Genomic DNA, 22,698 nt, shown 5'->3' on the forward strand with positions numbered 1-22,698 from the left:
TTTCACTTAACGACCTGACCGTGGCGTGGCGGCCATTTTGAGCCATTCGCCATGAAATGGAAAAATTGATATCCGCGCTCCGGTTTCACCTACAAGTACAAAATTTGGTAGACAGATGTAAGATGTGGAGAGAAACAAAAAAGCCTCTTGGAGGTATGCCCAAAACTCAACAGGAAGTCAGCCATATTGAATTTTATGTGCGATTTTGCCCATTTTTCGCCCATTTCTGGGGGGTTTTGTAGGCCGCGTACTTTAACGAACTCCTCCTACAGATTTGATCAGATCGACTTGAAATTTGGTCAGGACCATCTGAAGACCTTGAGGATGAAAAGTTATTAAAATGGTGAGTGTTCACTTAACGAGCGGACCGTGGCGTGGCGGCCATTTTGAGCCATTCGCCATGAAACAGGCAGTTATTGTAACTCAACTGTACATAGTCCGATCTGCCCCAAATCTCTCAGGTATGATGGTGGTCCAGTACTGATGACATGTACATGAAAAAATATACTCATAGCCCCGCCCCAAGACGTTAGCCCCGCCCCCTTTCATATCTCATGAACCGTTTATAGTAGTCTTGTGGGATGTGTCATATCACTCAGCAGAGAGTGGGTTAACCCTAACTCAACTGAACATAGTTCGATCTGCCCCAAATTTCTCAGGTATGATAAGGGTCCAGTCCTGATTATATGTAAATGCAAAAATATAGTCATAGCCATGCCCCCTACACATTAGCCCCGCCCCCTTTCATAACTCATGAACCGTTTGTCGTAGAGTCTTGTGGGAGGTGTCATATCACTCAGCAGAGAGTGCCTGTTTCATTGGTGAAGGTTATGCCCGCCCCCTACACATTAGCCCCGCCCCCTTTCATAACTCATGATCCGTTTGTCGTACAGTCTTGTGGGAGGTGTCATATCACTCAGCAGAGAGTGCCTGTTAAGTTGGTGTTGTTATCCCCGCCCCCTACACATTAGCCACGCCCCCCTTCATAACTCGTGAACCGCTTGTCGTAGAGCCTTGCGGCAGGCATCGTGGCGCTCGTCAGAGTTTCGGCTTCACCGTGCCCGGCCGCGTCGGTCCGCGTCCCGCCAGCATCCCCGACGCGCAAGGAGGGGCGAGGGCCCGTTCATCGCTGCTTGCAGCTTTAATTAGGGCCCGAGCACGAAAGTGCCAGGACCCAACGGTGTCCTGGCACGAAGTGCAAGGAACCTATTGTTTTTCTGCAGATTATTATTTTTCTGCCACTAGATCGCGTTTTTGACGACCTTAGCCATCCCCAAAACTCACGAAAAGTGGAGTATGCGTCAGAACTGGTGGGAAATTCAATGTTCTGGAGTGACTGGGCTCGGGTTTCTCCAGGGGGCTCCATAGCGCCCCCTAACGTACGCAGTTTTTCCGAGAAAGTTTCTTCGATCTTCACGAAATTCAAGTATGTCATTGCTCACGCCCTCATACCTGGATTAAATGATTTTGAGATTTCTTCGGCCAACAGGAAGTCAGCCATGTTGGACTTCCTGCGTGATTTTAGAATTTACGAACGCATATTTGAAGACTTTAGGATGCACAAAAATTTCATGAAACTTTACACACACATCCAAACGAGTAATTACTTAATTTTAGTGGTGAAATTTTGCTTGGGCGTGGCATGTTGGCTCTCTAGCGCCCCCTTATGTCTTTCAGATTTTGAACATACCTTTAGGTACTCGGAATCTCATAAAATTTGGCAAAATGATAGACACCTGTGAACTTTATGTAACTGCATAGCCATTAGGCTCAGTGTGTTTAGCCGGCTCTCTAGCACCCCCTAACGCGTTGAAATTTTAACTTTGTCAAAGTTGATCCGATATTCATGAAATTTGGTATGCATATCCCACTCATCATTTGAAACATATTCCTCATTGGGTTTCATTAGCTCCGCCCACCCAGAAGTCCGCCATATTGGATTTCATGTCATTTTTTTCGTTTTATAGGCCGCGTACTTTAACGAACTCCTCCTACAGATTTAATCAGATCGAGTTGAAATTTGGTCAGGACCATCTTAAGACCTTGAGGATGAAAAGTTATTAAAATCGTGAGTTTTCACTTAACGACCTGACCTTGGCGTGGCGGCCATTTTGAGCCATTCGCCATGAAATGGAAAAATTGATATCCGCGCTCCGGTTTCACCTACAAGTACAAAATTTGGCAGACAGATGTAAGATGTGGAGAGAAACAAAAAAGCCTCTTGGAGGTATGCCCAAAACTCAACAGGAAGTCAGCCATATTGAATTTTATGTGCGATTTTGCCCATTTTTCACCCATTTCTGGGGGGTTTTGTAGGCCGCGTACTTTAACGAACTCCTCCTACAGATTTGATCATATCGAGTTGATATTTGGTCAGGACCATCTCAAGACCTCGAGGATGAAAAGTTATTAAAATGGTGAGTGTTCACTTAACGAGCGGACCGTGGCGTGGCGGCCATTTTGAGCCATTCGCCAGTTATTGTAACTCAACTGTACATAGTCCGATCTGCCCCAAATCTCTCAGGTATGATGTTGCTCCAGTACTGATGACATGTATATGAAAAAATATACTCATAGCCCCGCCCCAAGACGTTAGCCCCGCCCCCTTTCATATCTCATGAACCGTTTGTCGTACAGGCTTATGGGAGGTGTCATATCACTCAGCAGAGAGTTCCTGTTTTATTCGTTAAGGGTAGCCCCGCCCCCTACACATTAGCCCCGCCCCCTTTCATAACTCATGAACCGTTTGTCGTAGAGTCTTGCGGGAGGTGTCATATCACTCAGCAGAGAGTGCCTGTTTCATTGGTAAATGTTATGCCCGCCCCCTACACATTAGCCCCGCCCCCTTTCATAACTCATGATCCGTTTGTAGCAGAGTCTTGTGGGAAGTGTCATATCACTCAGCAGAGAGTTACTGTTTCATTGGTAAATGTTATGCCCGCCCCCTACACATTAGCCCCGCCCCCTTTCATATCTCATGAACCGTTTGTAGTAGAGTCTTGTGGGATGTGTCATATCACTCAGCAGAGAGTGCCTGTTTCATTGGTGAAGGTTATGCCCGCCCCCTACACATTAGCCCCGCCCCCTTTCATAACTCATGATCCGTTTGTCATAGAGTCTTGTGGGAAGTGTCATATAACTCAGCAGAGAGTTCCTGTTTCATTGGTGAATGTTATGCCCGCCCCCTACACATTAGCCACGCCCCCCTTCATAACTCGTGAACCGTCATTTCCAGCGCCACACGCTCCAAGCAGAAAATTCACTCTTAACTGTTGCGTGCAGTTTCCGACTTTCACGGGAATGCACGACAGCGGGTTCTCGGACGTGCGCGTTCCCCCGACATGCACGCAGGGGCGAGGGCCCTTTCATAGCTGCGTGCAGCTCTCGTTATTCTTTTTCTGCTGCGAGATCGCGTTTTTGGGACCTTTTCCATCCCCAAAAACTCATGAAAATTGGAATATGCATCAGAAGTCGCGAAAATTGCAAAGTTCTGTAGTGATTGGGCTCGGGTGTCTCCAGCAGGGCTCCATAGCGCCCCCTAATGATGGCAGGCTGTCAGACAAAGTTACTCCGATCTTCACGAAATTCAAGTATGTCATTGCTCACGCCCTCATACCTGGATTAAATGATTTTGAGATTTTTTCGTTAAACAGGAAGTCAGCGATCTTGGACTTCCTGCGTGTTTTTAAAATTTACGAACACATGTTTGAGGACTTTAGGATGCACAAAAACTCATGAAACTTTACACGCACATCCAAACTCGTAATTCCTTTGATTTAGTGGTGAAATTTTGCTTGGGCGTGGCATGTTGGCTCTCTAGCGCCCCCTTATGTCTTTTAGCCTTTGAACATGCCTTTGACACCCTTGGGATACTCGAAAACTCATGAAATTTGGCAAAATGATGGACGCCTGTGAACTTTATGTAAATGTATAGCCATTAGGCTCAGTGTGTTTAGCCGGCTCTATAGCGCCCCCTAACGCGTTGAAATCTTAACTTTGTCAAAGTTGATCCGATATTCATGAAATTTGGTATGCATATCCCACTCATCATTTGAAACATATTCCTCATTGGGTTTCATTAGCTCCGCCCACCCAGAAATCGGCCATATTGGATTTCATGTAATTTTTAGCGTTTTATAGGACGCGTACTTTAACGAACTCCTCCTACAGATTTAATCAGATCGAGTTGATATTTGGTCAGGACCATCTTAAGACCTTGAGGATGAAAAGTTATTAAAATCGTGAGTTTTCACTTAACGACCTGACCGTGGCGTGGCGGCCATTTTGAGCCATTCGCCATGAAACAGGCAGTTATTGTAACTCAACTGTACATAGTCCGATCTGCCCCAAATCTCTCAGGTATGATGGTGGTCCAGTACTGATGACATGTATATGAAAAAATATACTCATAGCCCCGCCCCAAGACGTTAGCCCCGCCCCCTTTCATATCTCATGAACCGTTTATAGTAGAGTCTTGTGGGATGTGTCATATCACTCAGCAGAGAGTGGGTTAACCCTAACTCAACTGTACATAGTTCGATCTGCCCCAAATTTCTCAGGTATGATAAGGGTCCAGTCCTGATTATATGTAAATGCAAAAATATAGTCATAGCCACGCCCCCTACACATTAGCCCCGCCCCCTTTCATAACTCATGAACCGTTTGTCGTAGAGTCTTGTGGGAGGTGTCATATCACTCAGCAGAGAGTGCCTGTTTCATTGGTGAAGGTTATGCCCGCCCCCTACACATTAGCCCCGCCCCCTTTCATAACTCATGATCCGTTTGTCGTAGAGTCTTGTGGGAGGTGTTATATCACTCAGCAGAGAGTGCCTGTTAAGTTGGTGTTGTTATCCCCGCCCCCTACACATTAGCCACGCCCCCCTTCATAACTCGTGAACCGCTTGTCGTAGAGCCTTGCGGCAGGCATCGTGGCGCTCGTCAGAGTTTCGGCTTCACCGTGCCCGGCCGCGTCGGTCCGCGTCCCGCCAGCATCCCCGACGCGCAAGGAGGGGCGAGGGCCCGTTCATCGCTGCTTGCAGCTTTAATTATTATTATTATTTTATACCATTATAATGGAATTGTAACCCCCCCTTGTGTGTCCTTTTTAAAGGGAGTGAATATGATTATGATTGTTTGTTAAATGCGGGTATATCCTGGTTCACATTCAGTCACAGATGTGGTGAGAGGTTCATAATAAAGCTATGAGTAGGTGATTAGGCTTTTAGCATACGTGGGCTTATGGGAAATGTTTGTTTAAAATGACTGCGTGATTTAATATTACCGCAAACGTAATTATACAATACTTTGTGGTTAAATAAATAATTAAAAATAGTAATTAAATAAGATAATATAATACACATATACATATTACCTTTATGGTAAGGCAAAAGCTGTGGCAGCAGTGGGCACTTGCTTATTTGCATTTAACATGAGTGTGTGAATTAAATTAAATTAAATAAGGATTTATGAATTTTGCAAAGTCTCAAAAAACTTGCTTGTTCTTATTACACTTATTTTGTAATAATGTGTATACAGTATTTTCTTTTCTGTATTTTTTTTCTATTTAAAAGTTTTTTCACATAATGGCTAATAATAACTCCTAAATGAACTGAACTTTCAACTCAACCTACAAAATAAAAGAGCAAAAAAGGAAAAGCTGTTTGTCATTGTGTGGATTCCAGTTCCAGTCTTCGGATGGATGTTTTGATCTCTTTCAATTTGGGAAACTGCACATATTTGAACAATAACTTGACAGGACATATAATAGAATAAATGTCACTTTATTTTGTTAAACTGAAAGTTAAGTCAAACATGAGCTAACGCCATTCAGTGAGGAAGACAGTGACATACAATTGAAAGCCCTAAAAACATTGTTTATTTTGTGACATATACTATTGATATACTGAAACGTTAAAGTGAAGTCCTATTTATTGGTTTATGTGTGATGTCTCAGCCCAGTTTAGGGTCGTGCTGTGGACATGAGTTTATTTCTCAGATTGTTTGATGTGAAGTATTTTTAAACATAACACCATTATGTGTTTTCTTTAATAACCTGCTGACCCCTAGCATTGCATCAGTTCGTCGTGTCTTACCTCGAGGCTTGTTTGGCAGAAGCCTGCAGCTCTGCCATCACATGCAGGAAGTAGTAACTGAGGAAGACCCTCCTCTGCAGCAACAGAAAGAGGAAACAGATACTGTCCCAGATGATCCCGGCCTCTTCTACTGGAAGGCTGCACGTCTTGTCACTCACTGCTTTCGCTGTCAGGAAAAAACAAACACACTCTATGACACATACCTAGACAAAAAGGTATTCTGCAGAACACAACCGTCTGGAACTGCTTCCCTCAGGTGTCAATGCTGTTACCTCACAGACACGACTATCACAGCTATAAAACAGCCATCTAATACTGAAAGCTCCAGTTCCAGAATTATCTGAAAAGGTGGATCCTCTTTGTACTATTTAATAACAAATCACTACCAAATATCCCAAAATATACAGTATGAAACACAATGCAATAATACATCACCTCTGCATAATGATATAAATATTATTCCTAATATATACATGGCCATTGTGGTGTATTATTATTATTACTAAAGCACTTACGGTCGTAGTATCCTTTGACTGTGCAGACCAGGCTGAAGAGTTGAATCACCCAACAGAAGCCCTTCTGCATCTCAAACACAAACACACATGCCAGGATCTGAAACACACACACACACACACACACACACAAACACAGAAATACACAACTCAGTGTTTTTTTACTTGCGTGCATGTGTGTATATTTCTCTTCAAACTCCATAACAATGGCATTTCATAATCCTAAAAAATAGAGTGATATTATCAACAGTAGTAGTGGTACTATAGTACTTTGGGGTTGAAGTTGTACCCAAAAAGTAGGTCCTAACCCGGGTCTGAAATTAACTCTCTTCTCGTCCTGCCACTGTGGCAGGTCCGTCTGCCACTCAGAATGTTTATCTGCCACTTTTGAAATCTCTGCACTAAATGAAGGAATAACATTTTAATTCTGTTTTCATGCAGTGTTCAATATATTTGACATAAAAAACATATACATGGTTAATTCCAGTTTTCAAATGACACTGTAGTTTCTGGGAGAGCCTTATTTTTCGGGGCAGGGAGGGTAGTGTACACAGTACTGTACTGTACTTTGTTATTGTCATCTATAGTGGTTGATTGCATAAAAACACACAACTGATTTTGATTATTTAAATATTTACTTTGATTAAAAAAATCTTGGCATCAGTAGTTTTAATTATGTATTATAAGCTGCTTAGAGCAAGTGTTAGGAAGTTAAACAGGTCATAATTCTCTTTTATCTATTTTATAGTGATGTGAAAACATCTCCTAACAACTGGATTTATTCAAGTTTCTCACCAAAAACTTAATTTTACAAGATTACATTTGAACACATCATGATAACGTTGTAATTTACCTTCACCCAATATTCTTTTTTCCCTGAGCAGACAGTGAACGTCTCATAATATTAACTCAGTGTCACCTCCGTTAACGTTCGTATCTCCGGTATTTATCCAGTCAGGACTGTGCTGCTAACGGCTGCTAACAGCTAACGTTACTGACTCTCCTCCTGCTGATTTCAACACAGCTGGTTGTTCACAGTGTCGCTTTATCAGGTCAAAATATGGTGCATCCCCTCAGGTTTAGTAGCGCTACGCTGTTGAGCTTTTTTTTTTCTCTCCGCCGTGTCTCCGGTCCCAAACAAACTGAAACATGACACAGCGTGTGTATGCGTCATTGTGCAGCGTAGCTGTCGGTGCATCAATAAGAGGAATCCATAGTCATGGTGGCATGAGATGCCAAGAAACAGCTACGGTTCTCTATTCCATCACTAGTGTTTTCCGTGTCTGCCAAAGTGGCGGATGGCTTTTATCTGCCACTGCCAAAAATGTACCCGCATTTTGCGGGTGCTAATTTCAGACCCTGGTCCTCAGTCTGAGAGAAGTTAGAGGCAGTCCTTAGGACTCCTAAAACACTAAGATTAAGCTTTTTCACTGTTAACAGCTGCCTGGCGTTTTGAGAGTGGTGAGAGTGAACCACAGCAGCAGCTCAGTAAGCTGGACAGCTAATTAATGAGCTGAAACTTGTTCTAAAGCTCCGTAAAGCCGATGGGGAGCAGCAGATTCGGGGCATAATTAAAATAATAATAAAATATAAATTGAAATGCTCATCAAAATTAAAATGACTAAATGCAGCGATGACGGGACACCTACAGTATGCACGCGTTGAGAACAACCTCCTGGCTGAAGAGGTACAGAAGGCCCAGGACCCCTGGTCTTCTTCCACCTGCCCCAAGAGACTCTGATCAGCCCCAGAGACCCATCCATCAGGCTTAGGGGCTGGAGGTCGATCCCCAGGACCCCGGGTCACTAATAATATGTGTTAGTGACTGTGTCAGTCAGGGCTGATGTGAGCAGATCCTTCAAAAGAATGAATCCATGCACGTCACCTGGGCCTGATGGCATCCCCCCTCTCACTGCTCCAGTCTGTCCCCACATGTTTCATGCCTGACGACTGACGCCATCACCCCCCCAACCCTCCACACTGCCCTCTCCCACCTGGACCACAGGAACACATCATGACTATAGTTCAGTATTCAACACCATGGTGCCCTCCAAGAGACCTGGGACTGGACCCACTGGAGCCCTCTCCTCTACTCCCTGTTCACACGACTGCACCACCCACAGCTCCAACACCACATTCATCGGCCCGATCGCCGGCGGCGACGAGACGGACGACGGCCTCCCTCTCTGACTGTGGACTACAGGAAGAGACGGTGAGAAGGACACGCCTTCGTCTCCATCAGCAGGACTACGGTGGACAGAGTCAGCAGCTTCAGTGAGGACCTGACCTGGACTCACCACACAGACACCATCACCTAGACAGGCAGGCTGAGGAGGTTCAACATGGACTCCAGGATACTCTGCAACTTCTACAGGTGGACCATCCAGAGTCTCCTGACTGGCTGCATCACCAGCCGGTACGGCGGTAGCACCGCCCCTCGACCGTAGGGCTCTACAGAGGGTGGTTGGAAGCTGCTCAGCACATCACCAGGATGGAGCTGCCCTCCATGGAGGAGCTCTACACCCAGCGGTGGAGGAAGAAGGCTGCCAGCATTATTAGAGAGCCCAACCACCCCCCAGCCACAGACTGCTCTGCCTGCTGCCGTCCGCCAGACGCTAGCGCAGCATCCAGTCCCGCATTGCCAGGCTCATCACCATTTGATGCAATCTTATTATAAAATATTGTTTATAGCAGCTTTAATTTAATCATCATGCAGACTGGAGGGGCCGGCAATCAAACCGCTGACCTTCCAATTAGTGGACAACCCGCTCTTCCTCCTGAGCCACAGCCGCCCCTCTGTGGTTTCTAGTCCTCTTTGTGATACCAGTAACAGAGGGAAGGTTTGCCCTTCCTCAGTACTGAATAAAGTCACTATGTGTGCGTTGTGGGGTGACAGTGTGCAGAGGGATCTCAGGTGAGTTGCGTTTGTTTGATGTGTGGGAGTGAAACGTCTTTATTCAGCTAAGCTTCTCTCAGTGATTTCTACCGCCATCAGACAGTACAACCAACCAACCCTGCTGACCAATCACAGGTCTGGTGGTCTCCGGCGGTCTCTCTGTAGCTGCCGCAGTCCGGATGTGTAGTTACACCTTTGAGTGTTATGCCAGGGTAATGTCATGTTAGTAACAGTACATGTACAAGATGTTCAATTCAACGTTTGTATACATAGGCATTTATACACACATATGCATACATATAGATATATATTGATATTCAATACACCTATGCTACAATATCATTAATTTTCTAACAATTTTGAAACTGCATTACAACGACCACTCAAATACACTGATCAGCCAGAACATTCAGACCACCGGCAGGTGAAGTGAATGACATGGATTATCTGGTTACCATGGCACCTGGCAGTGGGGGGTATATATTAGACAGCAGGTGAACATTTTGAACTTTGAACTTTGTGTTGGAAGCAGAAAAAATGGGCCAGCGTAAGGATGTGAGCGACTTTGACGAGGGCCAGATAGTGCTGTCTAGACGACCGGGTCAGAGCATCTCCAGAACTGCAGCTCTTGTGGGATGTTCCCGGTCTACAGTGGTCAGGACCTACCAAAAGTGGTCCAAGGAAGGAAAACCGGTGAACCGACGACAGGGTCAGACCCGAGGCTCATTGATGCACGTGGGGAGCGAAGGCTGGCCCGTGTTGTCTGATCCAATAGAAGAGCTACTGGAGCTCAAACTGCTGAACAAGTTAATGCTGGTTCTGATAGAAAGGTGTCAGAACACACAGTGAGGAGCAGTTTGTTGTGTATGGGGACCGGTCAGGGTGCCCGTGCTGACCTGTGTCTACCGCCATAAAGCGCCTACAATGGGCACGTGAGCATCAGAACTGGACCACGGAGTGATGGAAGAAGGTGGCCCGGTCTGATGAATCACGTTTTCTTTTACATCATGTGGATGGAAACGAGTTGGAGGTGTTGACTCGGCCTCCAAATTTAGCACTTTAGCAGCCTCTGCCATTAATGTATGAATGTGTGTGTGAATGGGTGAATACTGACATGTAGTGTGAAGAGCTTTGAGTGGTCGGAACACTAGAAAAGCACTATATAAATGCAAGTCCATTTACCATCCTTTTTAATAATCTATTCTCCTTTTCAAATTGATTAGGTATGCATTGGAGAGTGCCCTGATCAAGCCCCACTGAGGGTTTTTTGCACCTCTCCATTACATCTCAATCCGATGGAGCATCTGTGGGATGTGCAGGACAAACAAGTCCGATCTACGGAGGCCCCACCTCGCAACTTCCAGGACTTAAAGGATCTGCTACTGACGGCTTGGTGCCAGATACCACAGCAGACCTTCAGAGGTCTAGTGGAGTCCATGCCTCCACGGGTCAGGGCTGTTTTGGTGGCGAAAGGGGGACCTACTCAATATTAGGCAGGTGGTCATCATGTTATGGCTGATTGGTTGACAGAGGAACTAAGGAGCCCACAAAAAGCTGCAAACTAAAGCACCAGATGATGAGCGTTCTACTTACTGATAACATGTTCTTCGATATAATGACTGCCACGTTGTAGATGATGAGACAGTCCCACAGGGCGAGGCGGGTCCTGGATGATTTGACCAATAGCTGGGTCCCAAACAGCAGGAAGAAGAAGCAGGCCAGCAGGTAGCCCAGTCCAAACACAGAGATTCTGGTGGCCCCGGTGATGAAGACCACCGACAGCACAAACCAGAAGTGGTGACGGAACACCAGAACTTTAGCCATGTCCAGGTAGCTCCTGGAGGAGGACGAGAAAAGAAACACCATCATCTACAAATGGTAAATTCATAGTTAATTAAACTGAGGTCATAGTTATTTTACTGTTAACAAACAACAAAATGATAATTAATAATGTTTACTAAGTATAAGTATTATAAGTATTTGTTAATGCTTAAGATATTATTTGTAAACCTGTTTGTAAAACATACATACAAATTATATAGATCTTATAAAGATTATATTATTAATAAATACTTTGTAAAGCATCTATAAACATTATTTAGATAGATAGTTAACACTTTGTCAACGGTTAGTAATCAGTTTCTGGTCCATCTGTCTATGTAATGTTTATAGATGTTTTACAAACAACTTCTTAAAGGTTTTCAAATCATTTGGTAATTATTAACAAATACTTCATATAGTATATAAAATGTTGTAATGTGTACAACAATAAAGTGTTAAACAGTGTATTAATGTAATCAGAATGTAATTGTTATCGTCTCTTAACTATGATACAATATAGAATTTATAAACTAGTTATTTCATATTACACAAACGATGATCTGATAAATGATGAATGATAAAATAACAGAAGTTATAGCATTACTAATAACTAATAAACATTATTGATTACCAATTCATTGTTTGTTACGCATAAAACAACTATTAACTAAGTTTAATTAGCCATCAATTTACCATTTATAAATGACACAGACACACAGACAGACAGACAGACAGACAGACAGACACATAGACACACAGACAGACAGACAGACAGACAGACACATAGACACACAGACAGACAGACAGACAGACAGACAGACAGACAGACACACAGACAGACAGACAGACAGAAGGACAGATAGACAGACACACAGACACACAGACACACAGACACACAGACAGACAGACAGACAGACAGACAGACAGACAGACACACACACAGACACACACACAGACAGACAGACAGACAGACAGACACATAGACAGACAGACAGACAGACAGACAGATAGACAGACACACAGACACACAGACACACACACAGACAGACAGACAGACAGACAGACAGACAGACAGACACACACACAGACACACACACAGACAGACAGACAGACAGACAGACAGACAGACACATAGACAGACAGACAGACAGACAGACAGACAGACACACAGACACACAGACAGACAGACAGACAGACACACAGACAGACAGACAGACAGACAGACAGACACACAGACAGACAGACAGACAGACAGACAGACAGACACACAGACAGACAGACAGACAGACAGACAGACAGATGCTGTAGGCCTGTTTACCTGCAGTTGATGAAGTTGGGTGCAGGGTTAAACAGTCGACCTTCCATCGGTTCAGGGTCATCCGTGTTCTCTCCCGCAAGAACCATCCATTCCTCTGTGTGCTCACACTCAAACACCTTCCACTGCTGGGACGCACACATCAGCAGCACAAAGTCCGCTTTGGACACACACACAACAACACAACACATGACAATCTGTCAAAGGTAGACTCTTCTGTTGATACAGATAAATGAAAAATGCACGCACGCACGCACGCACGCACGCACGCACGCACACAAACTGACCTATGAGGTTTTTGGAGTGAGGCACGGTGTAGAAGTCAGGCAGGGAGATCCATTTAATGAGAGCTGAGTTGATCAACACTGGAGTGTTCCACCTCCACGGGTAGTCTACAGGACAACACAGGACAGACAGGTAGGAAGGTCGAAGGAGGGACACTCAGTTCAACAGTTTGTCTACCATTCTATAAATATTCATTTCTACAGTAGTTTACCTTCAGCAGAGTTCTACATGATGCCATGTGGGGCCTAATCTAAAGTTTGCTTTGCACAATATTCATTGTATATGTCCTGATTTTACTTTGTAACCAAAGTACTGAACTGAAAAGTACTCATGAGCACTATAAGCATACAGTACACTATAGTACACACACTATGCGACCAGGGCGGCTGTGGCTCAGAGGGTAGAGCAGGTTGTCCACCAATCGGAAGGTCGGTGGTTCGATCCCCGGCTGCTCCGGGTCACATGTCGATGTGTCCTTGAGCAAGACACTTAACCCCAAATTGCTCCCGGAGGCATAGCCATCGGTGTGTGAATGAGTATTTAGATTAAATCCTGATGGGCAAAGTTAGCACCTTAGTAGCCTCTGCCATCAGTGTATGAATGTGTGTGTGAATGGGTGAATACTGACATGTAGTGTAAAGCGCTTTGAGTGGTCGGAAGACTAGAAAAGCGCTATATAAGTCCAAGTCCATTTACCATTTACCAGAGACTGAAACAGTCTTTGACACTTTCACAGGTAGAAACTACAGGCTAGAAAAGGAGAGCTGCTGTACATGTCATTAGATTGTACAGGTATATCTAATGAACTGGGAGATGCAGTGCACATTGCATGCAGTATATTTGGGCATATTATAATATATAATAAAATATAATATCTATTCTCCGTCTTCAGAAACGAGCATTAAGAATTATTAACTGTGTTCACCAAACTCATTCATCTCAACCTTTGTTTTTCCAGTCCAGCATCCTCAATGCTTATCAAGTTAACCAACTTCACATGGCTGTATTTGTGTCCAGCTCTTTGAACAGGACCCTTCCCTCATATTTCCATCAACTGTATTCCTTTAATCAACAATTCCACAATTATTTGACTCGAAATAACTCCAAACTCAGACCTCCTGTGTGTCGAACATCTCAGTTACACTTTGGTTTCATTTACAGAGGTTCAGTGATATGAAATGCTCTGCCATCTCATTTCTTAAAATTGTCACCAGAACTATTTAAGAAAGCTGTTAAAGGTTTGTTTTTATCTCCCCAATGTTTTCCATATGGATTATCTCTGTAAATTACTTACTGATAATGACTTTTTATTGATGATATTATAATGTGAATCTTAATTCCATTTAACGTTGTCTTTGGAATGCATGTTGGGTCGGCTGTGGCTCAGAGGGTAGAGCAGGTTGTCCACCGATTGGAAGGTCGGTGGTTCGATCCCCGGCTGCTCCGGGTCACATCGATGTGTCCTTGAGCATGACACTTAGCCCCAAATTAGCACTTTAGCATCCTCTGCCATTAGTGTATGAATGTGTGTGTGAATGGGTGAATACTGACATGTAGTGTAAAGAGCTTTGAGTGGTCGGAACACTAGAAAAGCGCTATATAAATGCAAGTCCATTTACCATCCTTTTTAATAATCTATTCTCCTTTTCAAATTGATTAGGTATGCATTGGAGAGTGCCCTGATCAAGCCCCACTGAGGGTTTTTTGCACCTCTCCATTACATTCGTTGTTGTTTATGTAATCTCTACTTGTACCTTTTTTATATGTGAAAACAAATAAAAATCTAAATCTAAAAATCCAAACAATATATCCATAAACAATATTGGTGCTATTGATTTACGGAGAGTACAGGTGCTCTACCTGCACCCCTACAGTAGGAGAACACTGCTGTTGTGTGTTATATTGAGCAAGATACTGAACCCCAGACTGCTCCTGAAGGCTGAACCATCAGTGGCTCCTTGCATGGCAGCCTCTGACATCAGTGTGTGAATGGCTGAATGAATGGGTGAATGAATGGGTGAATGAATGGGTGAATGAATGGGTGAATGCTGACATGTGTAAAGCAATTGAGTGGTCAGAAGACTAGAAAGGAGCTATACTATATAAACACATTTACCTGTGTATCAGTACTCACCTATACAGAGAGCAGGCGGTATGCCCACACACAGGAGATACTGGTAGATCATAAAGATGGACAGAAAGAGACAATATCTGGGCCAGATCCTGGCGATAGCTGCCCGCCGCCGCCTCACCAAGATGGCTACCAACCAACAGCCATGGATTATCACCATGAAGTTCATCCGCTGGCCAATCACATTCACCGTCATCAGGAAGCAAATCTGTAAAAATAAGGATACATTTTTGGAGATTTATATAAATTTAAATTAAAAAAAAATATTTTACAACTTGATTATCTTGTTTGCTCTGGAACAGTCAACAAGAGGAACTCACATTAGCCTGTCATCTTCTTTTATATCAATATTTTATTATTTCATAAAAAATATTTCAATGTAAACTTTATAACAGTTCTCTTGTTTTCCTTCCTTTACTCTCTTTTTTATTTCCTTTTCCAAAAAGCCCCCCGGTTCTCTCCCAGCTACCTCTAATCCAAACTTGTAGAAGGTGTAGTTGAGCAGGTACTTGAAGCACGGTATGAGGCCCTGGTCTAGGGTGTCCCTGGTGGTGGAGGGGAACAGAGCACGGATGGTGGGGGGGGATCGTTGGAGCTGTCGGTAGTGGTGAGCCTGGTGACGGTACACTGTGGCCTCAAACACCAACAACACCAGCACTATTAAATGGTTCTGTAAAAAAACATTCAGGACACTGATTCAATGAGTTCTGGTACTGAACCTCAGGTATCATATTCAGATCCATAGATTTATTTGATCTATATTTTAGAGAAAACACACAGTATACATACAGTACACTGTGTTTCTATATCACATCTTCATAAACCTGATACAGTAGTATTCTTACTGCAGCCACGCCATTCACTGAGGAGACATCTATTGAAATATCTAATATTGAGTATACCTTGCTGTATCCCAGGACTGTGGCATCTTTCCTGATGCCGAACCATTTGGCTGGATCCACCGGCTCCTTATACAGAGAGGAGTTCATCATCTCTTCTGGTAGCAGGTTGGTTTCATTTGTTAGAGGCTGAGACGAAGAGACGAAAGAAACAAATTCATAAGCAGGTCAATCAACACTTTATCACTCCAGTTCCCACTTGGTCACATGACTATCTAGGGTGACCAGATGAGGATGGGTGTAATTCTAGACAGGGGAGTTGCTGTGCCACGTGGCTGTGCATCGCGGCTGTGCATCGCGGCTGTGCATCGCGGCTGTGCATCGCGGCTGTGCAGATATAAGGGTTTTTGGAAGTACTTGCAGCTGTGGAGTTGTATCTTGGCACGCCTTAGACAACTACCACGGTTTTTATAACCTTCTGAGGGAGTTTCAACCACCCACATCTTTAAGGCCTTAAGACATGCTGGGAGAGGGACATAGGGAAACAGATAACTGGAGAAATGTGTGGGGGGAATTATTGGATTGTGGTTCAAAGTGTCAAGGGAAATGCAGATGTGACTCAGAAGCTCTGACTTGTGTTGGAGATGTGATGCTACTTGTGCCACTCTCTTACACGTGTTCATCAGTACAGTGATGACTGCTTCACCGGTACAGGGACCAGTGCTTTGCCTAAGTGAAGTGGTTTGAATGCCCTCCAGATGTCCTGGTGCAGAATGGCACGTCTTACTGGATGTATGATAGTGTTGCGACACTGGAAGGAGAGATGTCAGTGAAGGAATGAATGGACAAAACATCTAAAATTTTCTCCTATGAAATGTACTGTTACCAGCTGGTGGATAGGAAGCAAGAGATCTACATGAAAATATGGGGCCCTTTTGTTACGACAACCTGATGTGCTGAAGTGTTTCACAATTTCCAGTTAAAGGGACTGTTTGTAAGAATCAGAAATGCTTGTGAACAGCAACACCTGTGGCCGTTAAGTCAACGAAAGTCAGCGTCCTGTTGCTCGGGCTCGCGCTTGTGCTCACTCTACATAGACATGAAGGAGCATCACTCAACACAGTGAGGAGACACACGTCAGCTAAAAGCACAATATCACTCTATATTTCAGCTGCTTGGCAGTAATGTTAGCTGACCAGACCAAGGTCTCTCCATGAATCAATGCTGATCCTAGTGTTGGCTTTTCCTGCCTCCGCCTCCCGACCGCGGCCGGAGGGAACAGGGGAGACACCGGCACCCGGTCGGAGACGATAACGTTTCTCTCTGCGGAGCCCCGTCACTTCACAAGACACGGAAAACCTCTGTTGGTCTGGAGGAGCTGCAGCAGTTATTTCTGCACAAACGTCCACTATTCACTAGATATTCTCAGAGCTAAACTAACTCTTTTGCAGTGTGGAGTGAGCACGCATCCACGTGAGCATGGGGCAAAATAGCGTGAACGAGCGCGGTGTGTGAGTGAGTGAAGGCAGGCAGAGGAGCAGAGTACAGCAGAGACTCCGGTCCTGGGGACCAAAGCTACGGTCTCCCCCGCGTCCTCCGACCGTGGCCAACACTGTTTAACAGACGGGCTTCACTAGATACAACCAAGAGGTTTTGGTGTTTCCGTGTAGTTTGTGTTGGAGTCTCGTCTGAACAGTGTAGCCACACGCTCGCTCGCATATGCGAGCGCACGTGGGACACCGACCCGGATTGATTTATACCTGTAAGAAGTTACAAACAGTCCCTTTAATTAAAACATGAAAAAATAATGTGATATACTATATGACATGTCTAATTTGTGGTATTATGTAGTTTATATACTATACAGTGTGTCACATAGATAGAATATATTCTATGTATAATGCTCTACTTCTGTTATTGTCTCCTGTTCTTGTCCTAACTTAAGTGTAGTTTGCTGTGGTACTTTTATAGTTTTATGTGGAATAATATTTTACAGGCTATGTATGTATGTATGTTTTTAAGTTAAATAAAATAAAATAATAAAACAACGCTGCAAAGTGAGAAAACAACCAAACACATTGCAAATACAAAAAAGCAGCACAGTAAACTGAGACGGATCTGAGTTACAGAGCAGACGTTTCCAGGGGACACTAAACCGTGAACACAGGACTTCTACTTTTAACAGAGTAGTTCCACATTGTGATGGGACATAAAACTAATACTCTATGTCCACCTCACACATGTACATTTGTCTGTCTATCTATTCCTTACGTAAATGGTAAATGGACTTGCATTTATATAGCGCTTTTCTAGTCTTCCCTCCACTCAAAGCGCTTTACACTACATGTCAGTATTCACCCATTCACACACACATTCATACACTGATGACAGAGGCTACTAAGGTGCCAACTTTGCACATCAGAATCTAATCTAAATACTCATTCACACACTGATGGCTATGCCTTCGGGAGCAATTTTGGGGTTAAGTGTCTTGCTCAAGGACACATCGACATGTGACCCGTAGCAGCCGGGGATCGAACCACCGACCTTCCGATTGGTGGACAACCTGCTCTACCCTCTGAGCCACAGACGTCCGTCCATCCATCCGTCCGTCCGTCCGTCCATCCATCCTTCCATCCATCCATCTATCTATCCATCTATCCATCTATCCATCTATCTATATTACTGTAATGACAAATTGAAATATGACATCATGCCTGCTGGAACAGATATTATTGATGCAGAACATGTGTGTGTGTGTGTGTGTGTGTGTGTGTGTGTGTGTGTGTGTGTGTGTGTGTGTGTGTGTGTGTGTGTCTTACCAGGCTACAGTTGCTGGAGTACTCGACAGGGTTGACGACACTGAGCTGGTACAGCATCTTACAGACGATGATGACACACACCCAGACCGTAGACAGACAGGAGGCCATGGGCCCGAAGCGACTGTAGGGCATCGCCAGAGACCACAACACCACCAGGACCAGGTTCATCACAGACGGCTACACGGAAACAGAAATAGGACGACATGTTTAAGAGCTTCATGTCAAGTATGATATACTGTGTATGTGCAGATCACTCATCTTTCAGGCTGACACCAAAACAAGCTGTTACTGTTACTTGATACAGAGCTCTAAAATAGTGCCCCATTCATTTCCATGAAAGTTGCTCATCCAGTGGTCAGTCCAAGACGTCTAAGACGCTGTAGTTTAGCAGGTTTTCATATACACTGATCAGCCGTAACATTCAGACCACTGACAGGTGAAGTGAATAACATGGATTATCTGGTTGCCATGGCACCTGGCAGTGGGGGGGATATATTAGACAGCAGGTGAACATTTTGAACTTTGAACTTTGAACTTTGTGTTGGAAGCAGAAAAAATGGGCCAGCGTAAGGATGTGAGCGACTTTGACGAGGGCCAGATAGTGCTGACTAGACGACTGGGTCAGAGCATCTCCAGAACTGCAGCTCTTGTGGGATGTTCCCGGTCTGCAGTGGTCAGGACCTACCAAAAGTGGTCCAAGGAAGGAAAACCGGTGAACCGACGACAGGGTCAGACCCGAGGCTCATTGATGCACGTGGGGAGTGAAGGCTGGCCCGTGTTGTCTGATCCAATAGAAGAGCTACTGGAGCTCAAACTGCTGAACAAGTTAATGCTGGTTCTGATAGAAAGGTGTCAGAACACACAGTGAGGAGCAGTTTGTTGTGTATGGGGACTGGTCATGGTGCCCGTGCTGACCTGTGTCCACCGCCATAAAGCGCCTACAATGGGCACGTGAGCATCAAAACTGGACCACGGAGCAATGGAAGAAGGTGGCCCGGTCTGATGAATCACGTTTTCTTTTACATCATGTGGATGGAAACGAGTTGGAGGTGTTGACTCGGCCTCCAAATTCTCCAGATCTCAATCCGATAGAGCATCTGTGGGATGTGCTGGACAAACAAGTCCGATCTACGGAGGCCCCACCTCGAAACTTCCAGGACTTAAAGGATCTGCTACTGACGGCTTGGTGACAGATACCACAGCAGACCTTCAGCGGTCTAGTGGAGTCCATGCCTCGACGGGTCAGGGCTGTTTTGGCGGCAAAAGGGGGACCTACTGAATATTAGGCAGGTGGTCATCATGTTATGGCTGATCGGTGTAGATTCACATTCTACAGCTGTAGATATTTGTGTGAGTGTACTCACATAGAAACCATCAAAAGTCAATAAATAGAAAATGTTCTCAGAACCATTTTCATTTATCAGTTCTTTTCTTCCAGGTGAGCATCGTTGACTGGGGCAGACACAGAATTAGAGGTATCTGATTGGCTGTACAGTGTTTTATGAATTCTTTGCCAACATTCCTTTCATAAACACACACGTTCCCCCCCGCCTTTACCTCTTCAAGTGAAACCCAGACAGAGAAGAAGGCCACCATCTTGAAGATGTGTAGCTCCAGAAGCCTCCAGAGAAACACTTGGACTTTGGTGAGATTGTCAGAGAACCTTCTAGACAGAACCAGTAACCTGTCCATCACCAGACCCCACTTACTGGGCACCAGCTCCACTGAGCAAGGGAAGAGATGGATGGATGGATGGATGGATGGATGGATGGATTAAGAGCGAGAGTGAGAGGGTGAGGGGCAGATGGGAGAAACAGAAAAACAGATATCAGTCCATGAGAGTTTAAGAAACATTTGTGTGAGTGTACTCACTTAGAAACCATCAAAAGTCAAAAAATAGAAAATGTTCTCAGAACCATTTTCATTTATCAGTTCTTTTCTTCCAGATAGAAGTGATTATGGGATGGATTCCTGGTTCAATAATCCGAAAATGTGAAATGATAAGACTGTTGAATTGTTTGCTTAATATGTCAGAATACAGGATCAATAAGAAGGTTTTTCTTTGGTAGAAATCACATAATGCTCCATGGGCTACACAACTTTATGCCGTTTTTGAGGAAGCTGAATTACAATATGTATAATAATAATTTATCATGCAACATGAACACAATTAGAAAAAAGTTACTTAAAAGAAAGATATATTGTTAAAACCAAAATTACGACATATATTAAAATCAATAATTTTTGCACTGAATCTGATGTTCTAGCAAATTTATCGAGGAGTCAGAGGTCTTTAGTGGCACAGTTGAGAACAGGAATCCTTCCTCTGGGTTAGGGTTAGGTTATCCTTCCTCTAGGGTTAGGGTTAGGTAATCCTTCCTCTAGGGTTAGGGTTAGGGTTAGGGTTAGGGTAAGGGTTAGGGTTAGGTTATCCTTCCTCTGGGTTAGGGTTAGGTAATCCTTCATCTAGGGTTAGGGATAGGTAATCCTTCCTCTAGGGTTAGGGTTAGGGTTAGGTTATCCTTCCTCTGGGTTAGGGTTAAGTTATACTTCCTCTGGGTTAGGGTTAGGTTATCCTTCCTCTAGGGTTAGGGTTAGGTTATCCTTCCTCTAGGGTTAGGGTTAGGTTATCCTTCCTCTGGGTTAGGGTTAGGTTATCCTTCCTCTAGGGTTAGGGTTAGGTTATCCTTCCTCTGGGTTAGGGTTAGGTTATCCTTCCTCTAGGGTTAGGGTTAGGTTATCCTTCCTCTGGGTTAGGGTTAAGTTATCCTTCCTCTGGGTTAGGGTTAGGTTATCCTTCCTCTGGCCGTGAAGTCGGTAGATTTAAAAACATCCCGGAGGACAACAGGTTGTGTGAAGTATGCAAGTTAGGAGAAGTTGAAAATGAATCACATTTCCTTTTGGATTGTCCATACTATGATGAGTTACAAACTTCTATTTTAGATTAAATGTCTGCTTAAAATCCAGAAATGTTTTGGTGCTCGGATGATGACAAAATGGATTTAACGGCTGTTTAATTTTGATGTTAATAAGTCGGCTACTTTTGTTTCTCAAGTCTGGAAAAAGCGTCAGGATGGTTTATTTGTTCAGTATTATTTGTAATTTATACTGCTACTCTGGTTTCTGCCTTTGTCTTTTCTTTATTTTCTAAATAGGCTAAACAGGCTCCACAACCAAGGCTGACCCCCATATGAGAACTATTAGGACTTTAAGAAGTTTAAACATGCACTATCTGCCTTTAAACATGCACTATCTACCTTTAAACATGCACTATCTACCTTTAAACATGCACTATCTGCAACCATCTTGGACTCTTACACTTACTTACACTATACATCCTATATACCACTTAATAGACTGCACACATTTACATATTACATGTATTTATTGCACATACTACATTTATTTATTGACGGACTGCATACACTGTGTTCACCCATTCACTCTGTATCTTTTATATCTCTATTATTGTTTTTATAATTGTTTGTATACCTTTACCTCTCCTGTGATTCACTCTGTTTGCTGATGTTGCTGCTTTGACACCTGAATTTCCCTCCGGGGATTAATAAAGGTTCATCTTATTTTATCTTATCTTATCTTAAATAATGGTGTCTTGTAAGCCTGTTTGGGCTGGGCAGATTATTTATGCATGACACACATGACACTTTATACGACTTTATATGACTATAGAGTAACTGGAAGTCTCACAGGAAACTGGGTGCCATCATCAAAATACACAATATATAGAAAGCTGAAGCAGGTATGTTCAGAATTTTCATGTCCAAAGTTTTCACACTGTATTTCTCTCATAATGCAAAGATCCATGCAATGCTGCTAAGAAGTACAATATTAAGCATTAAATGAGGCGTGGCATTTGTCTAGAGAGAGAAACTGCATAAAAATTATTATTTTCCCACTTTGCAGAATGCAATAGTTCAGAATGGTGTCAGTAAGTAGTTTGGAATCATAAATATGGGAACAATAT

At 43.8% G+C, this 22,698-nt stretch overlaps 1 protein-coding gene and 1 long non-coding RNA gene across 4 annotated transcripts in view; both read right to left on the reverse strand.

The window, feature by feature from the left end:
* Window positions 1-22,698, reverse strand: part of piezo1 (piezo type mechanosensitive ion channel component 1 (Er blood group)) — a 172,776-nt gene that overhangs the window by 63,203 nt on the left and 86,875 nt on the right. For all 3 annotated transcript variants that reach the window (XM_074645453.1, XM_074645454.1, XM_074645452.1), the window contains exons 18-27: window positions 20,271-20,437; window positions 18,714-18,890; window positions 15,955-16,080; window positions 15,522-15,722; window positions 15,056-15,260; window positions 12,924-13,028; window positions 12,640-12,796; window positions 11,094-11,337; window positions 6,608-6,704; window positions 6,093-6,258 (exon numbers count right to left, since the gene is read on the reverse strand). In XM_074645453.1, the coding sequence (XP_074501554.1) occupies window positions 6,093-6,258; window positions 6,608-6,704; window positions 11,094-11,337; window positions 12,640-12,796; window positions 12,924-13,028; window positions 15,056-15,260; window positions 15,522-15,722; window positions 15,955-16,080; window positions 18,714-18,890; window positions 20,271-20,437 (1,645 nt within the window). The remainder of the gene's footprint in view (window positions 1-6,092; window positions 6,259-6,607; window positions 6,705-11,093; window positions 11,338-12,639; window positions 12,797-12,923; window positions 13,029-15,055; window positions 15,261-15,521; window positions 15,723-15,954; window positions 16,081-18,713; window positions 18,891-20,270; window positions 20,438-22,698) is intronic.
* LOC141773614 (uncharacterized) lies at window positions 1,163-2,085 on the reverse strand. Its single transcript, XR_012595163.1, has 2 exons — window positions 1,799-2,085; window positions 1,163-1,549 (listed from the first exon to the last, which is right to left on the reverse strand). It is a non-coding gene; the product is annotated as an uncharacterized LOC141773614 (long non-coding RNA).

This window comes from Sebastes fasciatus, chromosome 9 (assembly GCF_043250625.1).
Source record: "Sebastes fasciatus isolate fSebFas1 chromosome 9, fSebFas1.pri, whole genome shotgun sequence".
NCBI classification, from domain to species: domain Eukaryota; kingdom Metazoa; phylum Chordata; class Actinopteri; order Perciformes; family Sebastidae; genus Sebastes; species Sebastes fasciatus.